Source organism: Poecilia mexicana, unplaced genomic scaffold, assembly GCF_051168715.1.
Source record: "Poecilia mexicana isolate PSO_F unplaced genomic scaffold, ASM5116871v1 scaffold_17, whole genome shotgun sequence".
NCBI lineage: Eukaryota > Metazoa > Chordata > Actinopteri > Cyprinodontiformes > Poeciliidae > Poecilia > Poecilia mexicana.
In genome coordinates this window covers 13,482,102-13,502,027 of record NW_028263386.1, presented here as the reverse complement: position 1 = coordinate 13,502,027, position 19,926 = coordinate 13,482,102, and the positions used below count along the sequence as shown (strand labels likewise).

Below are 19,926 nucleotides of genomic sequence, written 5' to 3'. Positions count from 1 at the left end.
TGAGAGGCATTTCCTTCTGTCAGACTCTGATCGTAAAAAATGCCTCACCTTCACGAGGACTTCAAAAGATATTAGATTTAGAAAATAACCAAGAGCATTTTTTTATTACTTTTTAAACATATCTTTGTTGTGTCCTAAATGGGTTTTCTCAATAATCACAATAAATACTACTATACGTTTTTTTCTGTATTAAATTTCTTCAACCAGATGAGAGATACAAAAGCGTTAAAAGAACATAAATATTAAAGAGGAAAGCAAACACGATGCTGGCAGAAGCTGGGAAGGGAGTTGTTATGAAAATTTAAGTATTTGAAGTATTTCACTAAAATTGAGTTGTTTGGCTACAATGACCATTGCTACATCTGGAGAAAAAACAGGGATGCTTGCAAGACTAAAATTATCCTTCAAAGCGTAAAGCATTGGGCAAAACAGGTCACAGAATATAGTTTACACTTATCTGTATAGGAATAGAAGTGTATTGCAATTTCAAACATGCAAAGAACTGTTGGAACAAACCATTTTTATTTAGGCATCATGCATGCAGGTTGCTCAAAACGTGGTACCCAAGCAGTACATTTGGTGACACTTGTTGAATGCAGGATAACAAAGTTTTAGAAGGCGAAAGTCAGTCATAATTGGAAGGTTATTTATGTTGGCAAAAGCAGAAATATCACTGTTGAGTTAAATATTTCACTATTTAGTCAAGTCATATTGTTACCATGGCATTCATCAATAATATCACAGAATAAATGGTGTCATCAGGAAAGAACATTTTGTGGAAAATACTGAAGCAACATATACCTGGAAGGCATAACTAATACGTCATAACAGTCATCTTCAGAAAAGAACAACCAAATTAATTAGAAAGTGACTTAAAGAGAATGACCTGTTTGCAGTACAGTAAAAAGCTCACTAAGTTCTACCAGTTCTGTCAGGAGGAATGGGCCAAAATGCCAGCAAACTATTGAGAGAAAGCTTGTAGAGGGAAATCCAGAATGTTCCTAACCCAATTCATACAGCTTAAAAGGCAATCCTATCAAATATTAAAGTCATGTATGACATCTTCTGAATTTGGAGGTTTGGTATTTTGCCAAAAAAACTAACTGACATAAAATAGGAAATGTTTAGTTGGTGAGGAAAAAAAAGTTTGTCTTTTTTATACGGCGTATGTAACCATGCGCTTTCAACTGAAATCACACGTGGGAAAAAAAGGTCTCAACACTTGACACTTGCTCGCTTCCCGTTGGCCTACCTGTGTAGCAGAGGAGTAGCGGGCTGTGGATCGAGACGTGGCAGCCTTGGCCGAGCTGTGGGAACTCTCAGAAGGCAGAGCGCCACAGCACTGGGACTGATGGAAACATTTGCTGTACTCCTTCCGGACCTGCAGAGCAGCAAAAAGATTAGGACAAACTGAACACGCGGACATAGAGTTTGACACATCCGCCTCTCCTCGGGGAGAGGTGCAAATCCCAAATCTTTATCTACTGGCAGCCAGCCGACAGCAGTTTAAATGCCAAACCTTCAAGAACTGGGATGACAGGAAACCTGTAACGCGCTACAAATTACAGCCTCCCCTCGAATATCTGTTTTGCTTAAGTAGGAAAAATATTTGTGAAAATATAAATTGTCCACATACTTAGCATTGGAGAATGACTGTGTTGGGCTTAAATTAAATGACATTTGGAGTTAAATGGGAAAACATGTAATCTGCTACTTATCTGCAAGATATGACTTGACCCACTTAAAATTCCTTCTCGTAAAATAAAATTTATATGCAGCCAATACATTTTTTTAACTACTAAAATTCTGAACAATTGTGACATTAGCATTTATTTGCATGAAGTTCTCTTTAGTTTGATACGTTTAATAAAATCGTGTGTAACCTACTGCGGCCAGATGTGACTGGGTAGATGTAACTACTCAGTAACTCTGGAGATCCGCAACTGAGGTGGAAAACAAGACTTATGTCAATCCACAAATCTGTCAAGAAAAAGCTGTTGTTGAAGCAAAGCCGTAAGGAATCAGACCTACAGTTGTGTAAAGGTGGAAAAACAACAGTTGAGACCAAGAAACACGACTCAAGCAATATTACTGCATAACAATATACTGGTAAAAAATGACAAACAGTTGTGATTTGCATTTTCTTCCCTCCTGTCTTGAGCTGTACGTCAAGGTCTCTTTGTACTTTCATATGAGAGGAGTGGGCATCTACTACAGAGACCATCGAATAGGCTTCATTTTATACGTATGCGTAATTGAGCTGTGTGAGTGTGTGTTAGTTGTGAACTAGTGCATTCCAGACGTTCCTTTGTGGTCCTAATACAGCGCACACTCATACTGTGGTGATGATGATGAAGATAATGTGTGATGTGCTGTGGGGTTAAGGGGAAGAAAGATGGAGCGTAATGCATGGCAACCCTGGAAGAAACTCTGTTTGAGGATGTAAAAGACAAACATCCAGAGTCACAGTGGAGTGAGTTAGATCAAAGGATACTTATCTATTCAAATGGCCCAGTCAAAGGCTGGACATAAATCAAATTGAGAATCTGAGGCAAAACTTGAAAACAGATGTTCTCTATCCTATCTGAGTTCTGGAAAACGGAACTACAGACTGAGGTGTTATTGTCTTTTCAATTAAATACAAAGTATGTGTTCTTCACATCCAAAGCGACGTAAATCCCACTGAAAAACTTTTGACCTTTGCAAAAGCTGGAAAAGTGTGAGGGGTATTAATACATTTACAATGCATACTGTATGGCAACTTTACAGATAAACGAGTTCCTCTCGACTGTTTTTTCACCCCTGCACGAGACCCAAAAGGCAGTTTCTTACTTTTTTCTGAAGCAGACAGTGAAAGATGAAGATAAACATCCCTTGCAGAGTGTTGAAAATGGTGAAGAGGTAAGCCATCACGATGGACGACTCGTTGAGGAAGAACAAGCCGAAGGACCACGTGAGTCCCAAAAGACAAAGCAGAGCAAAAGCTCCCAACACCCATGACCTGCAAAAAAACAAAACAAAAAAAAAAACAGGAAGAAAAGTGATGATGAACAACTGAAAAAGGAAAATTGTGCTTCATTTCAAAACTTCTGAACTGCACTTTACATATATTTTTGGGGTTACTTTTCCTGCTCTGGAAATGTTGCAGAAATCGGACAGATAGATATAAATTTAGCTCCTTGGTCTGCGTCAGAGTTTGGTAGCTGAAGAGACGGCACAAATAGCAGGCTTCAATCGACGCCTTCTGAGGAAAGTCTAAAGGATACAAGATAGCCTAAAAGTCAGTTTGAGTGACAAAAAAAAGCAACAGAAAGAAGGGAAGTCCCCCCGTCCCCCACCCATTTCTGAGAAAGATCTAGCGAGTGTGGACACAAGGGGAGAAACAGACCATCAACATGTAACTTGAAAAGAAATCAGAATAATAATGATGGCTTATTAGACATGCTGCAGACTTGTTTGTGCTTCTTCTGCAGGGATATAATTTTGTTTTGGGTCTGGCGAAAAAAAAAAAAAAAAAAGCCAGACAACTTTTTAACAAGTTCCAATATACACAACACAGAATCTCTATACGCCATAGCGGAAGACCTTAATTAATGACAGTTAATGGGTTTTGACTGCTAGTTATGGTTACACAAAATGCAGCATCCACAAATGTGTCATGTATGTGAGCTAAAACAAGCACGAAAGCCAATTAAGATGTTTTATTTTGTTCAGTTTTTTTTTCTGATTTTTTTTTTTGGTTTGGACCCAAATCTGAGTTGCTGCCTAAAAATCAAACGCCTACATAACATATGCTGGCATGCCGTCAAACATATTGTTGAACAAGGCTCCAAGCAGAGAAATGGTCAGGGATTTGCTGTTTTATCAACCCAAAGCAGCCCACTGGAAGCAGGGAGATGGAAGAAAGCCCCCACCCCTAAAACCCACTTCATATAATTATTTCCCCCCCGTTTTACACATCTTGAAATCAACGAGACATATGGTTGGGATCTATCTTCCAAATGCGCCTATAAACTATGCGAGAACACAGGAGCAAAGAGACGCCAAAAGGTCAGAAATGCACTTATGAAGAAATAAAACAGGCAATATACCCATGAGTAGCGCAAATACTGAAATCATAAAAGTGAGCTAAAAAAGCACCACCAACAGACTGAGAAGGAAAATAAAATATGAAAGGGAAAACCGTGGGTCTGGCTGGAAGTAAAATCAAATAAAATGTGTAGGTCAAATACAGCTTTTGAAATTATAGCAGCAAGGCAGAAGCGGCGACGGCGCGTATTATTTTCCTCCTCGCATATAAACCACCATTCCTCCCCCCTCATGCCCTTTCTCAGTACGCACACACAAACACAAACACACGCACACACGCACACACACACACACGCACGCACGCACGCACGCACAGTCACAAAACAAGCAACGACACACCCAGCCTCTTAATCTCCTGGAGTGACACTCCTCACCTGATACCCCCCAGCCTGGTTGAGTCGGGTTTCATGGAGGTGGAATGCTTCACCATCTTGTACATCGTCACCACCAGGAAGATGACATTGACCTGTCAAAACAGATGTGCATCAGGGTTAATAGACTGCACTAAGGAAGGCATCCGGTTCCACGTGCTCGCAGTGCAGGCTCGGGTCCTGTCAGTAGAGATGTAGTCAGACCCGTTCCTCACAGAGAAGTGCTGTGACGCACTCCAGATATTCTAATGAGTTAAAACCCATGTATTTAAACACTGCTTACATTTAAATATTCAGTTCTGTATTAAGAAATTCTCAGACACTGATGTTGAATCACAGCTTCTGTCTCAGGAACAGAAAGAAATTTAACTGAATTTTAAAAAAATGATGTGTTTTACTTGTTAAACAGAGAGTGCAAACAAAAGAATATTTTCTAGCAGAAAAAAAGCATTAGGACCCCTCTACTCTCTAATACCTAGACTTATCTTCTTTGGCTGAAATAACTTCGGTGTCTCTGGTATCAGTCTGTGGAAAGGATACTGTACTTCTCACTTCCAATTGAGAGATGCTGAAGGGGTTACTGCTTGTAGAGCTCATTTTAGTCTTCAAACTAAAATTGGCTCTGAATGACGTCATTTTAGGAAAATTTGTAAAATTTTGTAGAAATTCTCAGATTTTTCCTTGAATTTTCATGAAGCATCTTAGGCCTTATGAGAGTTCCTAATGTGACACAACTTCAGGAACAGTGATGAGGACTTTAAGAGAGTCTTAAGCCTTCATTATGGTGGAAATATCAACAGAAAACAGATACTAAAATGGATAGAACTCTGCCAAGAACAGGCTCTGCTCTGGTTTTGGTGTCCTTTTTGTGTTTTGTGTTGATCGTTTAGCCAGATAAAACAACTTGATACAAGCAGGCAATGAGTGTCCACACACTATCACTAAATAAATGGTGTAGTAAATTAACCAGCACGGCTAGAAGCCTGTAAATGTGTGTAAATGTGCGATGCTTCCAATTTGCATAGTTTCATCACCATGACACTTCTAAATCCAGATCACTTATACTGGGGGGACATTTTTTATGGTTTATGTATAAACCAATTACAGTAAAGACAGTCTCTTTACTGTAATCATGCATATGTTAAAACATTTTTATGGACCTATGTAAAAATAACTGAAGGATCAATGTTAAGACTCTGGTGTAAAATAAGTGTGCTTCAAATAAGTACCTACTGCAACAGGGTCAACCACGCCACCTCAGTAAGGTAGAACTTTCTGTCGCTGTTAGCAGCAAACTAAGTCACTCTGTTTTTTTTTTTTTTAAGTTTTTTTTTTTTTTTTGGCTCTCGTGGCCTTTATTAGGTGAGCTGGAGCTTAACCCCAACGCCACTACAGAACCCCTGCAGGAATTTTTAGAAAAAAATGGGAGCTCTCTGAGTGGAGTCGGAGAATCTTTGAGAACCCGGGTCTTGGTCTTTTTCCATGTTCTTTCTGGCAACTTCACTTTGGTCTACATGCTTTCTTAGAAAAGCACAGAGTGGTGGAATTTATTTACTTGGGACGATTTTCCTTTCGAAGTTGAAAGCATAAAATGAAAGTTGAAAGTTGTAAACAACAATAAATAGCAAATTTCCCTTTTTAGCGAATTGCAACTACACTCTTAACTCGGCTGTGACGTCATTCCTAACTCTAAGCTCCAACTTCTGGAAAAAAAAAAAAAAATCGACTGCAGCATTAATCCGGGACAATTTAGGAGAAAAAGCTGCAGGAGAGAAGTTGACCTTAAAGCAGGACTTCCACACTAAGAGCCACAAAAGAAATGTTTAGATCAAAGAATATCCATGTGTTAAAATGGCCCAGTCGAAAAAGTCCCACAGAGATTCTTGGATAGGATGAGAAAATTGTTGTTCAGAGATGCTCTCCATTTACTCTGATTGAACTTGAGCCATTCTGCAAAGAATAGGGTGAACATTTAAGTCTTTAGTTGTGCAAAGCTGGTAAAAGACATTCTTAGAAAAACTAGCAGCTGCAATTGCAATTGACTATTGACTCTTGAAGCTGAATACAAAAGCATGCCGCACTTTTGATGTCTTTGTTTGAGAAATACTTCGAGAGCCACGTATTATTTTTGTCCAGTCCTAAAATACGCGTTACTTTGTCTTGGCCAATCCCATGAAATCCCTCTAAACGAGGTTCGCGGTCGAATCGTGACAAAATGTGAAAAAAAGATTCAAGGGGTAATAATATTCCTGAAAGACACTGTAGAGAGAAACCAATATGGTCTGAAAAGAAACACTACATCTTTTATTGTGTTGGCTTGAAAGCAAGCAGCACACCTTCAGTGAGAGGTCTATGAAAATTTTATACTGATCATAAGGCCTCCTGACTTTCACAGAGAAAATCAACAGCGAGAGGTTATCACTTTGGTCTTCCTCAGGCGGCTCGGGGCTTTGACGCGAGCTGCGTTCGTTGTTTGTCTTCCTTTCTCGTGTTCGTCATTACAGACGACGCCAAACACGGAGCGCAATTACACGAGAAGAGGACGCACGCGTGGCAAAGCCCAAACAAATCTTAACAAGTCATGGCTGAAAGCCATGACGTGGAATCTTTCGGAGAGAAAGGTGGGGGGTGGGAGCAACGGGAGCTGAATGCCATATTTTAGAGGCAGTTTCTACCAAGGCCAGGAAAAACATTTAAGTGATTCAAGCCATACATCCAGAAAAGGTTTCCATGCTCTCAGGATGTCTCTTTCTGTAAGCACCGCAGGGCCTGCGGCCACAAAAAGGAAGGGAGGGGATGAGCTTTGATTTGGTCTGATACCACATTTAACTGTTCAAATGTGCTGCACTGAAGATTCCATGAAAAACAACAGGGGTGATGTGGAACCTTTTAATCCTCCATCAGGAACTTCAGGTCGACTTTTTTTTTTAAAAAAAGCTTAAAAATCTTTAAATGTAGAAAAAAAAAGCTGAAGTTTACTAGAAAGCAAACTATAATTATAAACATTTTTGAAGTTTTTGTTCTCCTGCAGGAAGAAAGAATCCCAATTATCCGACCATATGGATGCAGTCTAAAAAAAAAAAAAAAAAAAAAAAAAAATGACAAGATGACAGAAAATAGTCTTGGAAGGGAAACAGCAGCAGCATGTGAGGGGCAGGCATATGTAACCGAACAGCGGCGGGGAGAAAGATGGAAGAAGTAGGAGCGGCTGCGAAGACAGAAAGAGGCTTTTAGATCACAGAGTTTTGTCTCCCAGCCACTGGGGCCAATTTACGTCCACATGAGCCGAGAGGCTGGAGATACATTTAACACAGCCGTAAGTGATGACACAGATACGGTGAGACGGACAGACGGACGGATGGATGGCGAGTAGAGAAGCTGGGAGGCACTCTGCAAAAAGCTGCATATGGACCCCCTCCCCAAAAAACACCTCCTCCCCTACATGCTTGGTCTCTAAGGAGCCATCCTCCACAGTTTTCAGGTCTCTTACTTCTCTGCCAAATAAAGCACATAAAACCAGTGCAGGAGTCCATGCAGCTCCTCTCATGGTTTTGCATGTTTATACAACCGCTGGACTCGTTTACATACGTGTTCCTGCGTGGACATTCGCCGTGTGTTTGTTCTCACCTCTCCTGCACGTGTGTTGTGAGTTTGCGGCGAACTCGGTGTACTCTACATGAAATATTAAGAAGTGAAGATGGAGATGTCCGTGTGCCGGGATTGGCTGGGGATGTGTCATGATCCTCAGCAGGGCAGTGCACTCTGGTAATGGTTGTCTGGCCCACCCACTCATTACTTCCATGTTGCCCCCCCCCACCTCGCCCCTCAGCGTCATCCCCCTTGTTTTCCCACTGAGCAAATGACCTTCATGCCTGAAACGATTTCTCCTCCTGATTGCAGGAAGGGGAGTATTCTCTAGTTGAGACGAGGACCGAAAAGCTCAGCGTTGTTACTGCTCAACAATTCTGATTTCATAGGATTTCATAGCTGAGTGGACACTGATGTCCTCGTGTCAGCTATAATGGGACCACTTTCCTTTCATGCAAATTGATCTGAGAAAGCAGAGCTAAGAGGCTGCCAGCACACATGGAGAGAAAATCTATAAACTGTTTCCAAAGCTTCTCTGCGATTAAAAAAAAAAAAAAAAAATGATCCTATGCTTGCACAAATTTTAAAACTTACCACTATTATGAAGGTCACTGGTCCAATGAAGCTCCATATGAAATGGTTATCCACTCTCAACCAGCATCTGGAACACGTAAAGAGGAACATTTAGTTCATCAAGTCGTTTCAGTGCCAAAACACTGCTCAGTCGTATTGATTAGTGCACAGAGGAGCTGGCTAGATGATAGGCCATGGCAACAGAGCGGCAACTCTTCTGACCACAGTGAAGAAAACTCGACCTCGAAAGGGTGTTGGAACTGTGCCACGAGGTGCTGCAGAGTAAAAAGCAATTCTTATCGCGCTTGTGTTTTCCATTTATATGTCTCAGTGTTTTGCAAATGTGCTGCTCTGAGATTGCACAGAAAGGAGGTGATGATAGCAACCTGTGACTTATTATTATTATTTTCATTTTATTTCTTAAGCGGTTCCTTTTTTTTTTTTACTGTTACTGCTACTTTTGCTTGTCCTGGTTTATGGCTCACCGCTCTGCCGAGTGATACTGGGTGTGGTGATTCTGGGGGTCATTTCACCTGGTGAACATTAAAGGGTAAAGAATCGAGGGATAGGTGGTTGTGGCAGTTTGGCTGGTTTTTTCATATTTGTCATTGTTGTCACTGGTGCTGTCATTTTCCTTTGCTGACCACTTAAAAGTCATGCTTCATAGTAATTTCAAAGTCTGTGTTTAGCAGACAATGTATTGCTGGAAGTTTAAAAAAAAAAAAGCAATATCCTTTGGTCTTTATTTTTCAGAATGCATAAATGAAGTGAGGATTGCTGCAAGAAATTGGGAGAGTGAAAAATGACATACACTTTCATTCTTCAAATTAGAAGATTAAAGCCTTCCAAGTCCTAAGTTTACTGGTTGGATAAAGACCAGTCCAGAAGCGCAGACTTCTTACTGATAAGGGCAGTAATTATCCATTTGCAAAGAATAAAAAGAAAAAAAAATAAATAAATAAGAGGAACTGGCAAGCCAGTCAGCCCGCATATTCATTAATGCTTTTCCTATGCTTACAGCCTCCTCTTTCTGCAGTGACAGGCTGTAAATTCGCCATGGGCCGGAGGTGGACAACTCCCTGTGATATTACTGTCATTAGCACAGAGCTCCATATGCATGCTGTGTGGGTGTGTCTAAGTAGAGAAGTTCATGATTTTTTTTTTTTGTTTTGTTTTCATATCTTCTCTGTGCAAAGCCAGGAGAAACGATTCGCCGAAGGCGGAGCACTTACGCCCGCTGCGTTCCGTAGCTCCTGTAGTCGATGGCTGCAGAGATGCCAACGACGACCGCAGGGACGAGGTAGCCAGAGAGGTAATAATACTTTCTGCGTGAGAACTCGCTCTCGAAGACCTCGACCAGCATGAGGTACAGCTGCACGCCCTCCAAGCACATCCAGGTGAACGCAGCCAGAAAACAAAAGTGGAGGACTCCGGCAATGATGGAGCACACCAGCTGAAAAGGAAACACACAAAGGAGTTGCACGCAAGAGGATTTAATATCTTTTGAAATAAAAAAGAAACAGAATTTTTAATAAGATTATTGCATGTTTTTGTCATGGTATAAAACCACAATGCCCTATTGCGCTTTGTTCACTCAATCTGAGTTTATTTGTTCATCTGAAGTATTCATTTTCTGGTCTTCAGCTGCTTTCATTAAGTGTCTTTAATAAACTTCACCATGTCCTGTCTGTCTACAAAAGGTCTACTGGTTTGTGTTTAGCCTTCAAATGTTCATATAGTTCTAATTAGTGAACTATTTGAAAGCAAAGAGGACAGCAAATATTGAACCTGCATTCACCAAAGATGCCGACGTCAATACAGCAAATCGATGCCTGTGTTGCTTTGCAAACCGTTTCTTAAAATTACAAACAGTTCTTCTTCAATGCATTTTGTGGGGATTTTATATAATCGACCAGCACAAAGTAGTGCTACATGTTTTTAACCACTATGGACCTGCACGTAAAAATCTGAAAAGTGTGGCAAGAATTTGGATTACTGGGCACCCGAGTCAAACTTTGTCTCTAGCAGCTTTACACATGAAAATACTATCATCTGTGAACAGCAGGTTTTAGGCCTTGGCACATATTTCCAAATTGATCTAGATCTTTCAGTCAGCTCTCACCAGGTTCCCTTTCCCTGTGGAAGGAACTCATCATTACCTCTACCATTTATCAACGTAAGGATGTGTTCTGGGTGGTGTCTAGATTTAGTTTTCCAGGACACAGATTTGCATGTTTTATTGTACCACAACTTTTCTGTATTCCATACATGGCAAAATGTAAACTGAACTTCTTACGACTTTCTTTCAGCAATGTCTTTCCTCCACCCAATCTTCCATAAATTCCATAGTTTTCATACTGTCGTTAATGGGCCATCACTATGTTAGTTGAAAACGTTCTCAAAACGGCGACATTATTGTTTATCACAAAGATTTCTGGGACAATTTACTGCCTAGCAAAAGTTGCGATCGTGACAGGCCTGTTAAAGACACGGTAAATGGTGCCGTCTGCCATTCCAAGTAAGCTTTTAATTTTACTCAAATGTAGCTATTTTTCCTTTCTTTTTGGTGCAACATTTAAAAAGACAAATCAGGAGTGAAATTTAGGTTAGTGAAGGTTAATTGCTCAAGTTGAGACAATTAAAATTAAGAGCCACTGCAGCATAATGTCCCCCTGTACCTTTGGCTCCGTCATGTGGATGCCCACGAGAAAGAGAAGCTCTCCAATGAAGAGGTTGAGACAGAGGTTTTTGTGGATGGTGTTGCGGTCGCTTTGCAGGCCTCTGAAGAAGCAGAACGTGAAGAGGCTGATGGCCAGGCACACCAGAGACACGGCGATACCCATCCTGGTGATGACGGTGAGGAGGACCTCGTGCATGCCCCCGTCTCTCTGCAGGAACGCACGCGGAAAGCACAGACTCAGTTTCGCTCCTGCACTACTCATCATAATAGCTGGCATTTGCGATTCTCTGAGATTAAAGTCCAGTCTGGTGGAAACATTCATCCATGTAAAGAAAATGGAAAATCATGAGGTGTTCCGTTTAGTTTTATAAGAGTCATATTTATGCAGCACTCTGCAAATTTACTGGCACACCTACTAAAGATGAGTAAAAGCCATTAATATGCAATAAAATTTTATTGTAGTAACTTGCTCCTGTACTGAAAGAGTAAATTTTATTTAAATCCATTTATTCAGAGAACAAAAAGAAAAGAAAGAAAAACAAAAAAAACACAGAATTGCCACCACTCAAAAGTCACCGAATACTTTATAAGTAATCAGAGGGTTGATGGATGTTTAAGAGACATTAGTAATTCCTCACATCCCTCTTTCCTATATGAAATAAACTCGATTCGATTCACCGCTCTTCAAGGTGGGACGAACAAAAGATTGTGACTTTCAAATAAGGGGCAGCGGTATCGACTGTGATGGGAAGTGTATACAAGAAAAGTAGCAGCTTTCTTATATCAATTTGCCAAAAACTTTAAGGCAAAACTTTAAGACATTCATTGATTTTATTAACAAAAGGACACAGTTGAAAATAACTAAGAAAACATTATGTCAATAAAGCAGCTGTGACAGGGAAATCATTCTTTCAGGGGCACACAAGAAAGGAGAATGTTCGGCATTAATTTCCTTCCAACAGTGCTACATCAGATTAGTTCATAAACAAGAACAAATGAAAGACAGGGGTTGTAAAAATAATAAATAATAATAAAAGTAATGTTTCTCAAAAAATAAAAGGGTCAACGAAAGAAGTAATAAATGTACCAATTCAGCACTAAGCTACAGGTGATTTAAAGCCTCCTTTGGGAAGCCTGGGCTCAATCAAGACTTTCTGAAGCCAAAAAAGTATAAATCAATAAATTCAGAATGCCTCAATGGTTTTGGAGACTCTAAAAATCTCGTGAACTCTACCTGCAAACTAAAAGTGGATAATAATCTAAAACAGATGTCCAAAATGAGTTTCGAAATGATTCACAAGACATCGATGAATCAACCTTATTTAATTGGCATCCCAAGTCCCCAGACCTTAATCCTATTAAAAACCTGTACGGCGAAATGAAGAGTAGAGCACATAAGGAAAACCCAGGACTCAGAGGTACCTAGAGATATCATGCAAAGAGAAATAGTCAAAGATTCCTCTATGTGCACACGCCAACCTTGTGAATATTTATAGGGAAAGTGCTGTTCTTTTCGTAACGGGGGATGTGCAAAGTATTAACAGCAGGAGGTGCCAATAATTGTGGCACTGGTGAGAATCATTTCTTACAATGGAATATGTTCTTAGAATGAATACATGCACTAAAATTAAATGTTGGATATGTACACATTTTTTGAAAGAGAGATTATGCTGCTGCAGTGAAAGATTAATACAGTTTCTTTCTTTTCATATGAGGGTGAATTTGATTTTAAGGGTTCTCTTTTCCGGTTTTTTTTTTTTTTTTCCCCAAAATGCAGCAGCTGTTAGAGATATATGAATTCTCAGCGGTTATATGTTCAACTTGACATCAGAGCCAGAAGTGCTTCGGCGCTCATTTGGACGTTTGACTGATCAACAAGAGACAGGCTTGACAAACTGCAAAGCCCTAATTTAACCCGATCGAGCCTGACGTCATTTGGCAAACGAACTGAATGCGATCCGTCATCCTTTTTTATGCCGCGCGCGTTGCAGAAAGCAACATCAGAAGGAAGGGAAGGGGGGGGAAAATTGCCTCAAAGAGCAGCGGCCGTGTGCGGCTGATTCATGCAGCGTTTCAGAAGATCTAAAACTGAGTGGGCAACCGGCCAGGCTGCAAAGAAGAAGAAGAAAAAATAAAAAATAGGAAAGCAGCCCTGACCATAAGAAATATCACTCAAACTCATGGTGGCCTGAAAGTGAGGCAATTCCTTCTGTGATATTTGTAATTACATTGAGGTCAGGAGTTACTGTTGAGGTGATATGTATGGGGACTGGTGTGAGGCTGAGCCCAGCCTCTGGGCTCTGGTTTCAAGATGTGGTTAAGGTTGAGGTTAAGACAGATGAGAGGCACCAAGTTCAGGAGTTGGAACGCACTATTAAACAAACCACATACTTATCCTCTACATTTATTACTGGCTAGGTCTCTGCTACACATGCTATTTTTCATGTAATTGGATTGTAATTGCATTTTGTAGCTGAATGGATTCTGGACCACTTCAAGAAGGGTGGCAAATGTAAGTAAAAACCCAAGGTTCTGCTGTTTCCCATGACACTCGGGGTACGCAGCCACGGAGAATACATATTAGACACGGACCACAGGTGAAACATAATTACTTCTGATAACGTCGTGCCACTTCCTATCCTGATCCGCAGCGTCGCTCTTTTAAAATGACAGCCCCACTCTCTCTTCCCCCCCAACCCATTCTGCTTATGTGCTCACCTTCTACTCCGGCTCTAATCTAATTATCGCCGCCGAGATGCCACTCTTGCACTTGCTACGTGTGCACAAATCATTCAGTAGGACAGGGGACAGAAGGACTAATTGAGAAAGAAAAATAGCAGGCGAGAACAGCGAGGTTGGGGCCACTTACCACATTTCCCCGATGAGCCATGAGGATAGCGAAGTTGGTCAAGTGACTGCAGGAGCAAGTGGTGTGACTCTTATTGGTTTCCAGCAGCTTGCAGCCCTGAGTGGACCAGTATCCCATCATGCTTCGCTCCGAGTAATTCCAGAAGGAGCAGTTAGGGTTGTAATAATGCTCCTTCTGCAAAGTAACAAACACACAGAAGAACCTAAATCAGACAAAAAAAATAAATAAAAAAAATAACTGAATAAACTCTTTATGTGTATACATTGTACAGTGCCTTGTAAAAATATTTATCAGCCCTACCGCTGATTCTCAATTGGATTCGGGTCTGGACTTTGACTGGCCAATTCTCACACATGAGTTTTGTTTTGATCCAAACCGATCTACTTTGGGATTGGCTGGATGTTTTGGCTGCTGGAAGGGGAACCTCCGCCTTAGTCTCAAGTCTCTTTCAGCCTCTGAAAGGCTTTCTTTTAGATTTACCCTTTATCTGGTCAAAGAAAAAAGACATTCCTTACAACATGATGGCTCCTTTATAAACCTCTCGGGCCTTTTACAAAAAAAAACAAAAAAACATGTATTTATAGTGGATGATTATATATCCAACAAGTGGATTCTATTTACAAATTAGCTAAATATCTAAAGACTGGGGATGATTTTATTTAGAGGAAAAGAGGTGTGGAAGGGGGAGCTAGTGCAATTTTCAGATTTGATACATTAACGGTTACAATGTGACTAAATGTGAAAAGCATAGGAACCAATAACAACACCTGCAGACAACCTAACACCTTCAAATAGGCTAATAATTATTCCTAAATAAATGAATGCAACTGACAAAGCAAACTATATTATTGGTAACAGGATCTCGTTTCTTGGAGATTAAAGATTTCTTCTAGAGTTTTATGCCTTTGAATGATCAAAAATAGCCTCCATATTTATTCATACACGCAACCTCTCCTTAATCAACATTGCCAGAGCTGATCTGAGAATTGCATTGGTACAATGCCAAACAATTTGGCCCCATGATAACCCCCTCAATGTCTTTTGTCAAAGTCCATGGTATAACTTCAGTATCCGTCAGAGTTTAGCGCTATTAGGTGGTCCGGTCAAATCGCAGGAGGAGGCTTACATCCAGGTGCTCCAGAGTGAAGACCACCGGATCAGCCACAAACACACGGCTGGACTCCTTTGTGATGGAAGCTGACAGGATGTGGGAGTTGACAGTGAGGGAGAGGTTGTGTTTGTTCAGATCCCCCATTCCCCTCAGTGTGGCGTTCTCTGTGCTGAGGAACTGGCCCAGGTGCTTGTAGAGCACAAACACCAGCTTGGCCACACCTGCGACGAGACAATTAGAAAATGTAGTAGTTTGCGGAAATTCACAGTAGCGTATTTAGTTAAAGCAAACGTGCAGAAATTAGGCATCATTTTAAATGACAAGTACTGGAGGGTTCATTGTTTGGATGAACAGAACCCTAAACATGTACAGGCACGGCTGGTAAACGTCTAAAAAAAAAAAAAAACTGATATTTTGATTCCAGTAATATAATTTAACATCCAAAGTTTTAGAAAAATCTAAGCTTTTTTTTTTATATCATTTCTTTTTTCCACTAAAATTAGTCTTGGGATTTTTTTTAGGTTTTGACATAACAGTTCTTTCGCTGTTTCCACCTTTCAAAATGGGAAAGACAAGAAAGCCAGATGTCTACTGATATTCCCAAGGTAGAAGATGGCTACAAGAAGAAAATATACCCACCTAAACATGTCCATATCTGCGCTTTAAAGTTTAAACCAATCGTGACAAACCAGGCAAGACAAAGTCCAGCATGCAACTCTGGGTTCCATCCTTCGTAAGCAGTAGGGTAAGGAATCTCCTTTTTCACATGATATAGAGCTATTGCAATAAAAGTTGAATTTATCTGAACTATTTTACATGTTTAAATATGTTGAATCCTGTACAGTAAGCAAAGAACAAAAGAGTATGTTTAGGTCCATGCACAGTAGATAGATGAGACGGAAACTTTAATTATTAAACAGGCTATGTTCCATCCAGTTAAAGAATAAAAATCAGATTTAAAAAAAATAAAAATAATAATCTAATAACATCATCTGACGTTTCATGGACGAATCATTATCATCGTACCACAGGGGCAGCTGTTTCATATCCTACATGCCCCTATCTTGATTTAATTATTCTTCAGGATATCAAGATAAGAAAAACCCTTAGAGTTTTCAGCCAAAATCGCCAAAGTAACTCATCAGTCTGGAGATGTGGTTTTCTTTTAGAGATGACACTAAAAGAAAACCATGGAGATTATAACAGATGTTTGTTATATCTAGACGTGTGACGTGTTTTTTATATATATATATATATATATATATATATATATATATATATATATATTTTTTTTTTTTTTTTTTTTTGGAATAAGTTTTAGTTTCTGTTGAAAAAGAATTTATATAATCCATTCATCTATCCATCACACTAACTGTTATATTCTGTTAAATTATCTGTTTTCTTGATCAAATGAATACAATGTGACTTTCCACTTTTAAGTCTGAGGATTTTTATCTAAACTTATGGATGTTCATGGCTTTGGAAATAAACAAGGAATTTGAATTGAAGATCCATTTGCGATTGATTAAAACTTGGATTGAGTAGATCACGCTACACTTGGCACAAAATGTAAAGAAATTTGAGCTTGGTTGATTATTTCTTTGCTTCTTAGTATCTTAGAAAGGCTGTTTCCCTTTAAATAGTGGAATCTTTGGTGTCGTTCACTGGATTTATTGGATGATCAAAGTTTGAAGAAACAAGGCATATTGGTAATTTAAATTTTTAATCAATTATCAGACGGAACCCTAAGTAGAGTACGGCCATAATACCCTCCCCCATTCTCCTCATGCTGGTCACCAGCATGGTCATGCACTGCTGTGGGATTCCTCACAGCAATTGTTTGACCTCAGCCAACAGTAAATTTTTAATTTCCACGACTGATAAGAATGCTTTTCTCTCTCTGATTTTTATTATTTTTTCTCACCATTTTTGCTGTTGACTTTCACCGTGTTGGAGGATAGCTGAAGAGTCGCTCCACCCTTGCTCGTCTGTGGAAACCTGAAGTCTTGCACATGGCCGTCGGTGCTTATTACATACACATCCAACACTAAGAAATGGATGAAGGTAGAAAGGAGGAGGTTAGCGGGGAAAAAAACAAAAAAACAAAAAAACAGGGAGATGCATAACTCAAAGACGACATTTTAAAAGCTTTGCTGTGTTCAATAGAGTTCTACCATCAAGGCCCAGTGGTGCATCTGTAAAAGACTCAGCGTTCATTGTAACGGTAACAGAGTCGAGCCTTTTTGGCAAAATCCCGTAGGGTGTCATTTACTTAAAAAACCCATGTCACTGAGCTGTTTCCTGGCATTGTGAAAGCCTCAGAGGCAAGAGCAAAGGGAAAAAAAAAAAAATAACGACAAGGGCTGCGGTGGAGGATGAGTAAACGCCAGCGCACAGCCTGCTGCAGCATGAATGTCAAATATTCATAGGATCAAACATATCATTGTGCTTTTACTTTTACTTTTTCTTCCCCCCGTGGGCTCAGATAACTCGGGGCTGGATGAGCAAATCTCTGAAAATCCTCCAAATTCCTGCAGCCCCCCCCCCCCTTCTCTCTCTCTCTCTCTTGCTCGCTCTCCGGCATGCCAGCTGCAGGGTGGTGTTCCCTTTGATGTGTGAAATTACTAAAGGGTCAGAAGGATACACGTATCTGCCCCCCTCCCATCACCAACAGCCACACTTCAGCAGATAGGTGTTTCTGACGGACAAAGATGAAGAACTGGTCACCCTTCCGCTCCATCTCACTTTCCTTTTCCTTTTCTCATCTTGTGCTTAGATTTTACCCGGAGAACTAATGTGGCCTTCTAAAATACCTTATTAGGAGAAAAAAAACAATCAATTTCTGCTTTTTGCTGTACCTTTGCAAGGAGATCAAGTAAACTGTTCTCCTTTCTCCTCGTGGGTGTATCTTTGCTCCCACACTGAAATATTATCTTCATTGCTGCAGATAAGCGACAGCTCAACAGCCTCATGAGGGCAGCCAGAAAGCAGTGATTAAATAGTCAATATACGGCATACTACACAAATGTATTAATCAGTGCTTTTGGTAAAGACAGAACTTGTCGTTATCAGCGCTGCTAACTACCCCTTAATGGGAAAGGCTCGGAGAAAGCCGATAGAGAAGCCGTCTGAATGGAGTGGTGCCATTCAATTGGTTTCTTTTGTTTCCCACCAAAGAGGTCGGGACAGTTCATCTTGCAGCACGCGTTCAAATGAGGTGACTTCACAAAGAAAGATTAAAAACCAATGAGACATAAGACAAAAAAAAAAAGATGGGGTGAGTGAGGAACCATAACCATAGCAACAAAGAGCTACGAGCAGAAACATGACAGTTTGCACGTTCGGAAAAGACCAAAATGAATGAGACTGCTTCACTAATGAACCTCTTTTTTTTATTTTTGTCCTGTTACGTCAAGTCAAATATGATGTGATGTGAACATTTCACATTTCAAGTCAAACCGGTTTTCCAATGAGAATAGCTGCCGATCACTAAATAGAAAATAATAAAAAAAATCAATTTCAGCTTAATCAACTGAAAAAACCCCAAACAAAACAAACAAACAAAAAAAAAAAAACACCAGCAGCACAAATTGAGCCAGACGTGCTGTGAAAAAACCCTTTGCAAAAGTATTCACAACTCTTGAACTTTTTGCTGTACAATGTGTATTTTACAAAATGTTTGGCTGCTTTTTCTGGCAGAAAACTAACACTGCGCATCACTCTGAAACATCTTCACTGCGAGGCATGGCGATGGCAGCATCATGCTTTGGGCATCCTGCTGCTCAACGAGGACATTGAAGCTGATCAGAGTTAGGATGGGAAGATGGATGGAGCTAAATGCAGAAAGAAAATCTATTTGAGCGGCAAAATGCCAAAAACCTGAACTAGAGCTGCAGAAGATAAAGTCAGACGAGCGTATTTTTATGTGTTGGAATTGATCAGTCAAATTAATAGGCGACCTCAAATTTTACTTCATTTTAATTAATTCTACTTTGTACTGGTCTACCACCAATACATCCAAATAAATTACCTCGAAGTGTGTTGTTAACAGTATAAAAAAGTTAAAGAGATGTAAATACTTTTGCTAAGATATCATATCTACGTTTTCAATGGACTCACCAATATTCTCTGCGGGCACTTTCACGATCGCCGGCTCTATCAGGTTTTCCGCCAGCACGAATGCGCCCTCCTCCAGGGTGTCTAGGAGCATGGTGGCGGCGTGCGTTTGTTCCGTGGAATTCATGTCCTTCCAGGATTTCAGTGCTTCCGGCCTCAGGAGGTTGTCAACGGTGTCCACAATCGCCTGCATCCATAGAGACGAGAGGAAGAAAAAAAAAGAAAAACGTCAGTTTGCCATCCCTCGCTTTCCTGTAACAACTCCAGTTTAACAGCAAAGCACCGAGGGACTGGGAAGCAAATGCTTGAAGCGAACATGAATGAGAAACAGTCAATGTGATAAAAAACTGGAACTGAAATATCAAGATTGTTCCAACAGAAAACACAAGGGGTTCTCAAGGACAACTAAAATAATAATGATGAAAAAAAAAAAAAGATAGTAGGCATTGTATAATATTCTGTTTATTAAAAAAAAAAAACTTTAAAAAACCAAAAAGCTTTAATTATTAAAGCTGCCTCTAATGTTTGG

At 40.1% G+C, this 19,926-nt stretch overlaps 1 protein-coding gene across 4 annotated transcripts in view; it reads right to left on the bottom strand.

The window, feature by feature from the left end:
• The window catches only part of adgrl2b.1 (adhesion G protein-coupled receptor L2b, tandem duplicate 1), a 127,794-nt gene that overhangs the window by 12,874 nt on the left and 94,994 nt on the right, over window positions 1–19,926 (bottom strand). For all 4 annotated transcript variants that reach the window (XM_088014792.1, XM_088014791.1, XM_088014789.1 and 1 more), the window contains 10 exons: window positions 19,401–19,584; window positions 17,206–17,328; window positions 15,297–15,502; window positions 14,171–14,344; window positions 11,300–11,509; window positions 9,854–10,074; window positions 8,643–8,709; window positions 4,464–4,555; window positions 2,833–3,001; window positions 1,253–1,381 (listed from right to left, as the gene is read on the bottom strand). In XM_088014792.1, the coding sequence (XP_087870918.1) occupies window positions 1,253–1,381; window positions 2,833–3,001; window positions 4,464–4,555; window positions 8,643–8,709; window positions 9,854–10,074; window positions 11,300–11,509; window positions 14,171–14,344; window positions 15,297–15,502; window positions 17,206–17,328; window positions 19,401–19,584 (1,575 nt within the window). The remainder of the gene's footprint in view (window positions 1–1,252; window positions 1,382–2,832; window positions 3,002–4,463; window positions 4,556–8,642; window positions 8,710–9,853; window positions 10,075–11,299; window positions 11,510–14,170; window positions 14,345–15,296; window positions 15,503–17,205; window positions 17,329–19,400; window positions 19,585–19,926) is intronic.